At 43.4% G+C, this 14,005-nt stretch overlaps 1 protein-coding gene across 1 annotated transcript; it reads right to left on the reverse strand.

The window, feature by feature from the left end:
- Window positions 1–4,867: 4,867 nt before the first annotated feature.
- ccn2a (cellular communication network factor 2a) lies at window positions 4,868–7,671 on the reverse strand. Its single transcript, XM_033649457.2, has 5 exons — window positions 7,366–7,671; window positions 6,945–7,161; window positions 6,592–6,843; window positions 6,280–6,491; window positions 4,868–6,176 (listed from the first exon to the last, which is right to left on the reverse strand). Exons 1-5 carry the CDS (start codon window positions 7,426–7,428, stop codon window positions 5,880–5,882), a joined length of 1,041 nt encoding a protein of 346 aa, XP_033505348.1. The 5' UTR covers window positions 7,429–7,671; the 3' UTR covers window positions 4,868–5,879.
- Between the last annotated feature and the right edge of the window lie 6,334 nt (window positions 7,672–14,005).

The following is a 14,005-nucleotide window of genomic DNA, read 5'->3' on the forward strand; positions in this document are numbered from 1 at the left end:
TTTCTCAATGGAATCTGGCTTTGACAAGAGCATAGATGGGGAACTGAAGCTGTTGACAGCTTCCCCGTCAGAAAGGGTTGTCTGAAGAGAAGGTGAAGTGGTGAAAACGCTCTCAACATCGTGTACACTTAAACTGTTGTAGAATTCTTTTAAGTGGGACATTTTTAGGTGGCTAATACTGAGCATAGCGTTAGCAATGTCAAGCTCAGCTACATCAGCTGATCTCAAACAGCCCAATCAACTGACGGAGCAGCTGGTTGATGGAAGGGAGTCAGCTGATAGATCACATGATTCCTTTCTATGCAACCGAATCTCATTCAGAGCACCCTATTTAAACTACTTTAAACCTCCTGTTGCTGCTTCCTCTGCAAGCTGCTTTGCAACATGCCTCCACCCCAGCTCCTCCTTTTCGTGCTGTCATTTCTGTTTGTCATTGATGCTGCTCTGTTCTGTTCCCGGGGTCTTTGCTGCTGCTCTTCCTGCCTTAGGCTTTCCATGTAGACGCATGGAAGGGCAGGGAGATGTGCTCTCTCTGCCTCAGGCTTTCCTCGTATGCGCCTGGAAGGGCAGGGAGACGTGCTCTTTCTGCATTAGGCTTTCTGTTTAGGCCCGAGGAAAGTTTTCTTTTACTAAAATGTTCCTGACTGAAATATATTTTAGTTGCTGCAACTCATCCACAGCAGTACATTGCTTATAGCTTCTCTGTCAGCATTCCTGCCACTTCTCCAAACTGGGGGGCCAACAGACATCTACTGTATGTAATACAGTGACTGAGAATACAGATGTTCCTCAACCCCACTTCAAAAACTGTGAACTATCCCTTTAAAAAGCCTAAATACAAAGAGGAATGCATGATAAGCAAAGAATTGCTAAAAATCAGGTGGTTTTGAACGACAAAATTATTAACAAATTTAACACGCTATAGAAATGGTGGAATTATAATTTTAAGTTGACAAAGAAAAAGAAGAGCCAGGTTTGACTTTATAGTTAACCCCTGAACAACTGAACACAACAGCCACTGATGTCACGTCAGTGCTGTGTCCTGACTGTAACCACACAGTCTGTACAGAAGACAACACTTGTCAGACATATTATATTAAGAACTTTATGCAGCAAAGCATTGTACTGATTGAGCACTTTTTTAATACTGTTGCTAAGGAAGATTTATTTTAGGCTGTGAAGCTGAACATGTTCATAACGAACAAAATGAAAAGGGCACCAGATGGCGACATTAGACTGACTCAGTCCTCTTTTCCAAAGGTGAGTGCTGTCAGCAAAGGGAGATTTGAAATGCAACAGTAGTCAGGTTGGCACATTTCTTTTTTGTTCTCTGGAACCAAGGTTTATTTATAACATGGAAGCCCTTTTCTGTCAGCGTGACGAATAAAAAGATCCTGTAAGTCATCACAATAAGAAACTGTCCAGAACAATGACGAACTTTCTTGAAATGACAAAATGACAAACTTGTCTCCAAATCATGGTTTAGTATCTCATTATTCTGAGATACTAACTTAGTATTTTGAGAAAGTTTTTCACTCCAGTTACTTACAGGAATTTTTTTTCAACACACGGGTGGAAATGGGTTTCATTATTTATTCCATCTGTCTTATGTAAGAGAAAAATGCTTTGCAATAATGCATAAACCAATACATTTAAGATTTCCTCTTAGAGTTCAGCTAACTAGATGAATAGGGAGCAGTTAAGTAAACAGCCACCAGTTCTGTGCATTATTCATGTTGTTTGCTGTATACATATTTTAACCCTCTTTGTTTACTGAAGGAGGCTTTACAGTAAATGATGTTACATAATCTTAAGCAGGAAGTGGAGGAACAAACCAACGTATGTTATTTGTGCGGTGGGATTAAAACTGTATTGAATCTTTAGGGGAGACAGGGTATGGTTGTAACACTTTTGTCTCAGCACCTCTGAACTTCTGTGTCAGAGCTCTCAAATTTAAGTACCCTTAATATACATCTACTACATATTGCAAAGTTTCTAACTTCTCAGTTATGTCACAGAATTCATACACTGATGTCAAATACAAGGAATTCCATTCATGGATGGATAACTGGACGGCCCTGCAAGGCACATGCCCGAGGGCTCAAAGTGTCAGGGGTCCAACTGGCCTTCACCTGCAAATGTCACTCAAAATACCATGAGCATGTGAAGAAGAGACTCTAATCCAATCCAATCCAATCCAGCTTTATTTATAAAGCGCTTTAAAACAACCACTGAGGTCCCAAAGTGCTGTACAGAGAAAATAAGAAGCACTATAAAATACACAATAGGTTGAAATACACAGTTTGCACAATTAGAAAATAGAAAATGTAAAAAAAAACCACACATAAAAACAACATCTTACACAGTGTTAAAAGCCAGGGGAAACAGGTGGGTTTAAAGAAGATTTTTAAAAACAGGCAGTGAGGATGCCTGCCTGATGTGCAGTGGCAGATCGTTCCATAGTTTGGGAGCTGCCACAGCGAATGCACGATCTCCTCTGTGCTTGAGCCTGGTTTTAGGCACTGTCAGGAGCAGCTGGTTAGCTGACCTGAGGGAACGGGTGGGCATAAAAGGCTGTAGCAACTCAGAGAGGCAGGGTGGGGTAAGGCCGTTAAGAGCTTTAAAAGCAAATGAAATAATTTTAAAATGGATCCTAAAATGAACTGGCAGCCAGTGAAGTGATGCTAAAATTGGTGTAATGTGCTCATGCTTGCGTGTACCAGTTAAAAGTCGTGCAGCGGCATTTTGTACCAGCTGCAGACGAGCAATGGAGGACCCATTAACCCCCACACATACAGTGACCACAGAAAGATGCAAATAAACTGCAAAGAGACACAGAAGAACTAGAAAAAGAGCCAAAACTAGCACAAAGACTGAAAATTAAGTCAAAGTGACATAAAACCACAAAAGGATGCATAATGCCTACAAAGAAATACAAAACCATCATAATGTCTATGTGCTATGTCCCTGTGTAGGAGAGGTGGTGGGGCCTTTTGCATATCTGTGCCCTCAGGCTCATTGTCTCATAACCACCAGTGGTTCCATTGTCTCAACCTGGGGTACAGTGGCATGCAAATGTTTGGGCACCCCTGGTCAAAATTTCATTTACTTGTTGAGTAAGCAGACAATGACCTGATATCCAAAAGGAATGAAGTTAAAGATGAAACATTTCTTCAGTATTTTCAACAATATTTATTAAAGGTGTGGTTTTATGGGAATATGGGGCCAGATTGTCTCGCCTTTGAACTGGCAGTGGAGGTAGTGACAGCGCTAAATTAGTCTCTACATACAGACTCTACATCCAGTGAAGGTAGAGTCTGTAGGCAAACCCCAGAGATCTTGCCTCCAGAAGAAGAGCAGAAGAGCCCTGGTTTCCGGTTGTAGGCTGTTTGTAGTCTGCATGATATTGACCAATCACGTTTGAGCCAGCTGCAGTTGTTGCCAGGTTAAACGCTCCGTGCGGTGAACTAACGAGGCGGAACATAATTGGTGTCACTGCAAACTCTGAATCGTCAGAAACGGAAATTCGCCTCCTCAAACCGGAATGCCAAAACATCGGGGGTCTGCCCCCAGAGGCTGTATCGCCGTCTGCCGGAAGTCAGACGCTGAATACAACCAACCGATGGGTTCCAAGAATGGAGCTAAATCAACATCTATGTAAAAGGGACAGACGGCAAGACGGGATCATGAACGGGAAGGGTGTGACGTTTTGTTGACCCGTTTATGTGTGCAACCTACAGCCAGTACATTTAAAAAGCAGATAGCAGCAGTTAGCGGCTAACTCAAAATGGAGAAAAGCAACCGAAGGTGTCTGCAAATTGGGTAAACAATGATGTTGGTGAGTTTCATGCCCTCTGAGTGGAGGAAGAGATCAGCCATCATTTAGCAGAGAGGGCAAAAGATTTGTTATTCCAATGTTACACTGCGCTGTCAACGATGCTGTTGTGTTTCACATCACAGCCATCCCGCCTCTTTTGCAATCAAAATCACACACTGGAGCAGCCACGACTTGGCCGTGTGGTTGAGTTCTGTGTAAAATTGCAAAGGCGGAGGAAAGAAGGGACTTTGTAGCGGCCCTATAGTGAGATCTCTGTGTAAAAAGTGCTTATCTTTGCCTGTCTAACCTCATCTGATGCAGACTTCAGTATGTGTGCAGGCTCATCACTATCACTTCTTCTTACCAACTCTCCTGACATGCTAAAAAATGGAGTGAGACAGATAAAGAACATGTTTAGTCGTCGCTGGAAGAGGTGTTACAACCATTCCCACTCCTGTCAGCCCTGTTTTAGCTAACTGTAGCAGCATAGTGGTTTGAAGTAAGGAAAGATGAAATGCTTCACATTTTACCCAACGGACTGCTCTCTAATCTAATACAAGTTACATAATTCTAAGTTCAACAGTGTCAGTATTAATCAAAATAAAGATGTGGTCCAAAAAAACACCTCAAAAAATCTGCACTCTTCTTCAAATAGCTTTGAAATCTTACATGCAAAGACAAGAAGGAAGTGGTCATACTATAAATGTATTATATGACTCATCGGTCATCCCTTTTTGGTGAAAGTGGTGCTTTTACAACCGTCATCGTTACAACCATACCCAGTCTCCACTATCATAACGACAGCCTCTTCCTTAATGACTGCAGACTTGATGTAGTGACTGAACACAGTTGATTTCCTGCACCCTGGCTCTGGTATGGTGATATTTGTGTTGATTGTTAAGTGATACTTGTCCCGACAATGATGTTAAAAAGTCAAACATGAACAAGTGATGCTCTGATTTCGCTGTGAATAACAGTGAATGTGTTCAGTCGGAGGTGTTAACAGATCTTATAGTTCAGGGAACAAACAGAATTGAAGACACAAAAGTGTTTGTATAAAAAATATAACATTTTATTTCCAGCTACAAAGTGAAACATGTAACATTTTTGTCACACTTCTCAATAAAATAGTAAAAAATACTGTCGACAAAACATACACTATCGATACATTTCGAAGCACAGAACACATTTGGCTTTTAAATTAACTTAAACTGTACAAATATATACATCATTTACACAACAATACAAAAAGGAATGAAATAACAATTCTTCCAGTCTTCTATTCTTGTACAAAATAGACACTTTGTTCCTATAGACACTTGGTTTCTTCCTTCTGACCTGAATCAGTAATAGTCAACATGTCTTTTTTTTTTTCTTTTTTCTCAGTGCCGTGGCAAAGCCCACTGTGTTCCTTATCTAACCTTAAACTCAGCACGCTGCTCGCTTTCTCATCCACATGCTTGGCGGAAACTCTGACCTTTCCTCTACTCTGTGAGCAGGGTGAACACAGAGACAAGGCCGACATTCAGGCCTGCGCTAACAGACACAAACACACACACACTCACACATACACACACACAAGGACACATTCAGACCTGTTTGGACAGGGGAACACTGGCCTGCTGTGGTCTGCGTGCTCCTTCTACAGCTGCTTAGAGTTTCCAGGTCTGGTCTGGGCTCGGAGGGTGGAGGGAGTTATTAGACACCTCGTTTAGAGAGGACGTCAAGGTTTAGATAAGGTATAAAAATGCATACAGTAAAATGGACGGGTCTTTAAAAGGGGGTTTCAAGGGGGAATGGGCGGCAACCTGACAGTAGGTTTGTCAAAAATAGAAGTTATAGTGCAGGAATCTCTTGGAGCTGCTATGCAACCCTCTGTCTGAGTCTATGTGGCTGATGTGCGCCAGCCGTACAAAACACACAGACACTTAGACGAGTGTCTGGACTACTTTTACAATGAGACAAAATAAAACATTAACAAAAAACATATATACTGAGCTGCAAAATGAGATGGAGTTCTGTTTGTTTTCAAGTCATAAGCTGCGTTCGTTCCTTCAGTGGCTCACGCCATGTCTCCCATCATCTTCTTGTAATACATGGACTCGAAGATGTCGTTCTCGCCGGGGCAGTTGTGGTGGCAGGCGCAGGACTTGATGAACATCATGTGCTTCTTCATGACCTGTCCGTCAGGGCATTTGAACTCCATGGGCAGGGTGGTGGTTCTGTGGGGGGTGCAGCAGCGGCCATCCAAGCAGACGCCGCAGAACTTTGGCCTGTAGGACTTGGTGGTGGTGCAGCCGGAGATCTCGAACTTCATGGGCTTGGAGAGTCTGGGAGTGCGGATGCACTTTTTGCCTTTCTGTAGGAGGAAAATGAGGAGAACTTGAGTAAGCATTCTTTGGATGTTAAAGCGCTGATATCTGTAGAGGTCATGAAAGCAGTGTAGTTTAAAAATAACTCACCCTGATGCTCTGCTCCAGCTGGGACTCGCATGGTCGCACCATACACAACCGGGTCTGTTTCTCCAGGCGGCATTCGCGGTTATCATTGGTGACCCTGGTGGAGATCCCAAGGCCGCAAGTCTTAGAGCAGGCGCTCCATTCAGTAGTCTGAACCAGGCAGTTCTCCCTCATCATGGAGAGATCAGGGCCATAGGTCTCTTCCTCTCTGTAGGCTGTAAACACAGGAGCAAACACTGGATTAGAAACACCATCCTGACTGTGTGAAGACCAACGAAAAGTGACTGTGCATTGAAGAAACAGAGACTAACTTACCAGCCAAAGCAGAGCCCATGAAGCTGTGTCTGTTGGGAGAATCACACGCCCACTCCTCGCAGCATTTCCCTGGCACCTTGACACGTCTCGGCATGGGGCAGTCTGGGCTGGGCAGCCTGATGTCCATGGAGCAAAGAGGGACACAACCCACAGCTCCATCCAGACAGGTACACTGGTACTTGCAGCTGCTCTGGAAAGTCTCTCCGCTCTTGTAAATCATGCCTCCGAACACACAGGTGGCTCCCTCCCGAGCTGCAGGGGGAAACAACAAAGGAGAAGGTTATGATTCGGTTCATACGTGAAAGACAGTTAATGATCTACAGTCACTGAGAAAGTCATTTTCAGTGGCTCACCTGTGCACACTCCAATGTGTCTGTTGACGGGGGCTCCGTAGTCACAGTAGAGGCCTTTGTGTGGGTCGCAGACGTCTTTATCAGCACAGAGCTCCCCCATCTGCTTGGCGCACACCCTGCAGCAGCCGCAGCCGTCCAGCACCAGGCTCACTCCTGGGGCGCACTGAGGGGGAGTGGAGGGGCACGAACACTGGTTGCTGCACTCCTGACCTGCAGCCTGAGCACACACAGACACACGCTTCGATAAATATCATCTCCACAGTGCGTATTACAGTAATCACCAGCACATGGGGAACACAGTGCCTAGAGCTTATGTCATGTTCTGACGAGACTCAGTGCGTTGCCTTTATGTTTAAAGCCTGAGCTCCGAAGCCTGAAACTACAGCAGCAGCATAAAGTCATTTTATGTTTTTTGACTTACCATGTATGAGAGCATGGCGCACAGGAAAGGCAGCAAAATCATTTTCTTCATTCCAGCAGACATCTTTTCTTCCTCGTGGAAATAGATTCTAGTTTTTCCTCAAGTCTTGTTGAGAAAGTCTTCCTTTAGTCTCAAAGTTTGAGCTGGAGAAACCGTTTCTGATCAAGTTGATCTCTTGTCTCGTTCGTCTCGTAGCGTTTCTCTGCTGCTCCGGTCACAGGCTTTCCTTTCCTTCAGTCTTTCTTTCTTTCTTGGTGAAAGCTAGAGTTTAGCTTCGGTAGAGAAGTTGATCTGAGTTCTGACTGCAGAGCTCAGCTCCCTTTATACTCGCTGGCCCTCGCAGCACGTCACTGGGGGCTGAATGGAGAGCCAGCCCTGGACAAACATGGACATACTTGGCATTCTTTCCTCGCTTCCTGACCCCCACTCCAGACATCCCACATTCCTGCTGTCTGAAGGCAAGGCTCTGCTGCTCGGGCCAAACAACACTGTCTCTCTCTCAGAGCGGGCTTTCATCTGGAATGGGAGGTTAAGTCTGGTTAGAGGCCTGGGACCCCACACTGGGAATTCCTGAAGCCTGACTTCACAAACAGACAGCCGGTACCTATAAATATTAATTTCAAAAAAAGGAAGATTAAAAAAAAAACTTGAGCATGGTTCAAAAGTGAAGGCACAAAGAGCTTTAAATAAAGAAAGAACCATTTAAAGCAACAGGTAGAAACTAATAAAAATACTTCAACATGCCACGATTAAATAAACCGACTGATGTGTAATGTGTGGTTAAGACTTTAAACCCACAACAGCATTCCTCAGCTCTGACTTCAAAGGCGCACAGACAGCCTGTACTTTAGTAAATTAGCAGCGAGCTGTTGGGGAAAGGAAGTTCATTTGAGTCATTAACTTGAGCTGGTTATCTAACAAGGTGCTCGCTCCTGCACACAGACTTGGCAGCTGCTGGAGCTTCTTGTTACTCTGTCTTCTGTACTTGTGTGGTTACATCTGGGACACTGCAGGGGCATTTTTGTGCACTGACATCAGGAGGCTCATCTGCAGCTTTAAGCAAAACACATTACGAGCACATTATGATCTCTTCTGCATGAGTGAGGCATTTTGTTCATAAACACTTCCTTCGATCCTGAAGTATGATACACAAGACTATGCTGTTTATCTTGCAATCGTCTGATTCCCTTGTGACTCATTTGAAAATAGCACTGTTAGACTAAAAAGTATTCGGATCCTTTACTTACGTAACAGTAGCAACACCACTGTGAAAATACTCTACTACAATTAAAAGTCCTGCATTTAAAATCCTATTGAAATTGTTTTAAGAAAATTATGTATAATCTGATTGTTAATACTGTTACATCAGTGCATAAGTAGCATCTTATTATGGCAGCAAGTTGTAACTACAGTATATGCAGTGGGATATTTTATTCTTGCGTTTCTCAACCTATGGGTCAAGTCCCCTTCAAAACCTCCTGAGACCCTGTGTCCTCATATGATGACATCACATTTTGGGTTTGCACCACCTTATACTTGATTCTACTTAACTCAGACCTGTTGTCCTCGTTCGTGGACACTTTTTGTGCCATCTCATGGTAGTCAGAGCACAATACACTAATCCATGTAAAAACAAGATGACAGCCATCTCTGCCAAGTCAGTCTGCAGCCGATCCCGACACAAAAGTAAACAAGGTCCAAAACCTGATCAGATTTAATAGTTGAAACTTGTTTATTTGTGATTAATGATGTTTGTAGTTTGATATGGCAACACATTTGGCCAATTTTAGCAACAGTAAGAGACGCTGTTCATTACGAAGTACTCGTTTGTGGACACTGGGACTTGAATATTGTCTCCAGCTTCCTCCCACAGTCCAAAGACATGCAGGTTAACTGCTGACTCTAAATTGTCCGTAGGTGTGAATGTGAGTGTGAATGGTTGTCTGTCTCTATGTGTCAGCCCTGTGATAGTCTGGTGACCTGTCCAGGGTGAACCCTGCCTCTCGCCCGATGTCAGCTGGAATAGGCTCCACCCCCCCGCGACTCCTAACAGGGTAAGTGGTTACGGAAAATGAATGAATGAAGAAACGTACAATACCAACAGAAGGAAGCGTGCGTCTACTGCTAGCCTACCTAGCACCATTGAGCTAGCTAACAGTACAACTCAACTTACTGTTTACATCTCGTGCTGTCATGACCAGGAGACTCTTGTGGATTGGTGCTTCTCAAAGTTAAGGAAGGATCCTTAAACGTCTAAATTTCAAGGAGGGTACGCCATCAAATCCTGCTAATGTCAAGGATCCTTCAAATTCTACCTAGGGCTGAGTCCTTCCTTTAGAGAATTTTCAAGGATGCATGTGTGTATCCTCAGCAGGCATGAAGTACCCACAATTCTTCACGCACAATTTGCAGGAATTTAAGGCAGGGCCTCTTCAGCGAAACACCTGGGCACTTGTTAGCCTGTTCCAATGTGCAATCACCAAATGCTAGGAAGGAGTCTTGCCTATCCTCTGTAGCACCTGACTTGGAAGAACCTGTCCTACCTGGGAAGCATCTTTGACTTTAAGAAGCACCACATAAGCATGATGCATGCTTTCTTCTGCACGCTGTAGTTTGGTAGAAAGAAAATAGTTCCTACATGAAACTGCTCCCAACAAAGTCTGCAGATTATCTTGAGTGACCGGGTCGTGATTTCTGCAAAGAGACATTCCTGTTTAGTTTTTCATTTTGGCACTTTGAGCACCAAAAGCCAAACCAGGAGTGCTGTCTATTTCCATTATATTTGAAAGGAAGCAGATAGAGATTTCCTTATCTGTGATGCAAAGTCATATGACTCAAGTTTAGTTGATATACAATTGAATAGATTTGGCAAATAGGTAAAAGAATATGAGCTTTGCATTTGTCTGCCATTTGTTTCTGCTGCTGAATGTGACAAGACGATCCTGATGGTCCGTTTCCTGAGTTACCTGAGCTGAATGTGCCGTCCTGCCAAGGAATTCAGGACAGGTATTTAGGAGACAAAGACCAATGTTCTCAGTTAATGGCACTGCCGGTAATGGATGTTTGTTGATTTGAGCATTAGGCTGATTTTCTTTCTTCCCGAAAAGGCTTTTTGTCTTTTTCTTTTTCAGGGATTCTGCTGAAAACAAAGGCTTGGGATTACATTACACATTTGACTGGGCGTTTTGACTCTGAGGGTCTTAGTCAGGACAAATCGTGATTAAAAATCCTGAGTCGACTTTAGTGAAAGTGCAGCCCCGGCCCATGAAGGCAGATATTACGGGAACAAAGGCTACATGTTCTCTGGCTTCTCACCTGCCTAATGAGGTTTAGTCTATGACGAACTTGAAAAGGCCAGGTGTGCCCCGTCCCCGGCCAGGCTTATTTTACTACATCAAACCCCAGAGTAGAGGATTGCAGGAAAGAGGCTAGACGGAGGTTTGTGTATTTTTTTGAAAAAGGGGATCACACACCAGGCTAGACTCTTATGAAAGGCGGCCCTGCTCCTTCTCCAGCCAGCGAATCGGAAATGAAAAACTCCCAGAGAAACCTGGAGCTGAAGGAATGTGAGTGAGAAGCCAGCAGACAGGGCTGTTACTACAGAGGAAGCTTTTCCATATATGGACGCCTGATCTCTTCCTAATAAGGATATGTTCTTTCTCTGTGCTGGCTCAGTACAGTAGGGACTCCTATTAGACCATCTGAGCAAGGAAAAACACAGTCTGAGTGAAAATGTGATGGCCGTCAAAACAGACCAGAGTGTGTGGTGTGTGTGTGTGTGTGTGTGTGTGTGTGTGTGTGCTGTCAGTCTAGTCATCACAGCCTCAGGGCCTAAACTTCAACTGCATGATATCTAAAGGAAACAGCTTGATGGAGGAACGTGCTCCAGCCACGCTGCAAAACAACACTCAGACGGCTGATATTTTTATCCTACGTGCAGAGTAATGCAGCTTCTGTCGGGGTGTTTTTTTGTTTTGTATTAAAGGCCCAGTGACTAGGGTTTGCAGGGATATACTGGCAGAAATGGGATACAATATAATAAGTATAGTTTTCTGTAGTGTATAATCACCTGAAAATAAGAATTGTTGTGATTTCCTGACTTTGGAATAACATGTTAATATCTACATAAGGAGTGGGTCCTCATGTACGGAGTTCGCCATGTTGCACCACCATGTTTTTAAGGCTGCTGTCAGCCCTAGAGTGGTCTCCTGTGGTCTGAATCAGGGACTCATGTTGTCCCAAAGTTGTATAATTGCCTAGAGTTGGTTGGTATTCTCACGGCAGCATTTACAAGAGGACCAGATCAAATGCCTTGTGTGAGAAAGCTGCTCTTGATTGGTCAGAAAAATCCAGGAAGTAAAGCAAACGTTGAAGAAGAGTACACTTGCAAGATAAATGTGACACTTTCTAATGTCACAATGGAGGGACAACTACGCAGGTTGATTTTAGCGCTGCTCATCGTGGACTATATTGCTGTCATTGTTCATTTTAGTCAAAGCATACAGTTTGAAAACGAGGCGCGGCTCCAACTAGAAAACAATGTTTTGATGCATTGGATGTGCTGAATGTGCATATTAAGGCAGTACAGGAGGAGGTGCACATTAATAATCCTCCAGGACTGTAACATGCTCATGTTTAACCCAAACAATGTGTCATGTGACTGCAGTTGCTTCACATCCAGGTCGGAACACCTTCTCACCACAAACCAACCGCACCAGAGTTCCTTTGGAAACGGACTGAGACCACCTCTTCAAGAAGGTCTCGGTGTAATTGTTTTGCTGTGTTCACACCTGCTTAAACGCACTTAGGGGGCAAACCAACTTGAGTTAGATTGAACTGAACCAAACAGGGCAGGTGTGAGAGCATCTTAAGTCGTCCAGAACGGACAAACCAAACAGTGGCTCTAGATGGGGCCATTCATGTTTTTGCATTTTTGCATTTTCGTGTTGGCCGCCATGGTTTTCAGCCCCTACGCAACAAGAGCATCTGAAAACACAGATCTTTAAAAATGCTTTGAAGAGTAAGAGACCTCTGCAGATAAATGAGCTCCTGGTTAAAATCTTCTCAACGTCTTCGTCAGATCTTAGGTTATTAGAGGAAAAAGACAAAGACACATTAGCAGGTGCAGGGCGAGCGGCCGCTCTGCTACATGCCGCAGATCATTGGAGAAAAAGTGATTTCTAGCTTTATTCAGCATTTTTACTAATTTTAATCACTGGATCTGTTTGTTTTGGAGCGGAAGAGACCTCTGCAGATAATTCAGCTCCTGGTAAAAACCTCCTGAACAATGAACACTGAAGGAATTCTAACGAGGAGAAGTTTCAGCTGGTTGCAATTTGCAATCCTCACTGCTAGATGCCACTAAGCCACCCTAAATCTTCCACACTGGGCCTTTAAGTCAGTTTATCTTGCATCACAAGCAGTTTTTCGAGTGTTTTTAAGGGATGTTGTTTGAAGATAAAGTGAAATCCGGTTGTAATTTTCAAGCTTTGGTTGATTGAACTGTTTTTTTAAACCGATAGCATCAAGTATGACCAAGTATGGATATCTCTGAGGTTTGCTATGACAAAGGAGTCTATCAGTTGCAAGATTATAAGAAAACAGAGGAATATTGGCTCAACAGAAAGCCAAATGAGTTTTATTCCTGATTGTTTTGTCTTGCACAAGTTGGGAAACTGATGTTTTTCTGGATGTTGTTATGCTGCTGGTTGTTTTCATTGTCAGACCGAATGTTCACTGAGCTCAGTCTGTCAGCATCAGAGTTTCCTGTACTGAATTTCAGCAGGCTGGCTGGCTGGCTACGTGCTCCATGTGCTTCAATGTTCTGCAGAGCTGGATGTGTGGATGGGTTGACGGTAGGGGCCAAAGGAAACATATGTCTCTGTGTGTGGTAGGCCCAGATATGTCAAGGCTAAGTATAGACTGAGATATTTGTCTAAGAGAGAAGCTGTGGGTTAAAATCAGTAATGGAATTGTGGCGGTGATACAGCGTCAGGGGAGTCTGTTCAGCTTTGTGCTCGTTGGCATCGGCGTTGTTGGACATACTTGCATTCGAGCTGTCTGACTTTAATCACATGCTGGAAGAATGTATCATTGTTCTTTGATAAAACCAGTGCATGCAAATTCTAAGTATGCTGGTGATGACTGGACTCACTGATATTGTTATGGGCACAATGCAAAAACTTTATATGATCTAATAATGGGATTTTAAAGGAAAAGCCAAAACACACTCACTTTAATTCTATTTTAATTTAGCTATTCATCTCATGTTGAACTGGGGGGATTTTTGTTGTTATGAAGTAGTGGACACAAATAAAAATCTCCAACCGATAAAGAACCAGTAAAATCGTCACAAAATCAACTCCAACTCAAACAACCACATAAGTCATTTGTTCCTACCCTTTGTTTTGTACGTGACATAAGTTACGTACTGACACAACTTTAGTACATAAGTTAACTTGTAAACTTAAGTTGTTAACTTTTGCTTTTGCAAAGGACATGAACACCAATCTCCTGGGTGAAAGTCCTGTGTGTGTTTGTTCCATCAATCCACTGTGACTTCCTGCCCTACGAGGACTTTGTTGCTCTTTATACTACATCGCCAGACTTCATCTTTTGCTCCCATCATTATTACTATTAA

This window comes from Epinephelus lanceolatus, chromosome 13, assembly GCF_041903045.1.
Source record: "Epinephelus lanceolatus isolate andai-2023 chromosome 13, ASM4190304v1, whole genome shotgun sequence".
Taxonomy (NCBI): Eukaryota; Metazoa; Chordata; class Actinopteri; order Perciformes; family Serranidae; genus Epinephelus; species Epinephelus lanceolatus.

Bases quoted from the DNA above. Each gene is read 5' to 3' on its own strand.
- ccn2a (XM_033649457.2), bottom strand. From the start codon at position 7,428: ATGTCTGCTGGAATGAAGAAAATGATTTTGCTGCCTTTCCTGTGCGCC. The intron at 7,162-7,365 runs GTAAGTCAAAAA...GTGTGTGCTCAG, and splicing joins GCGCCATGCTCTCATACATG to GCTGCAGGTCAGGAGTGCAG. The intron at 6,844-6,944 runs GTGAGCCACTGA...TTCCCCCTGCAG, and splicing joins ACACATTGGAGTGTGCACAG to CTCGGGAGGGAGCCACCTGT.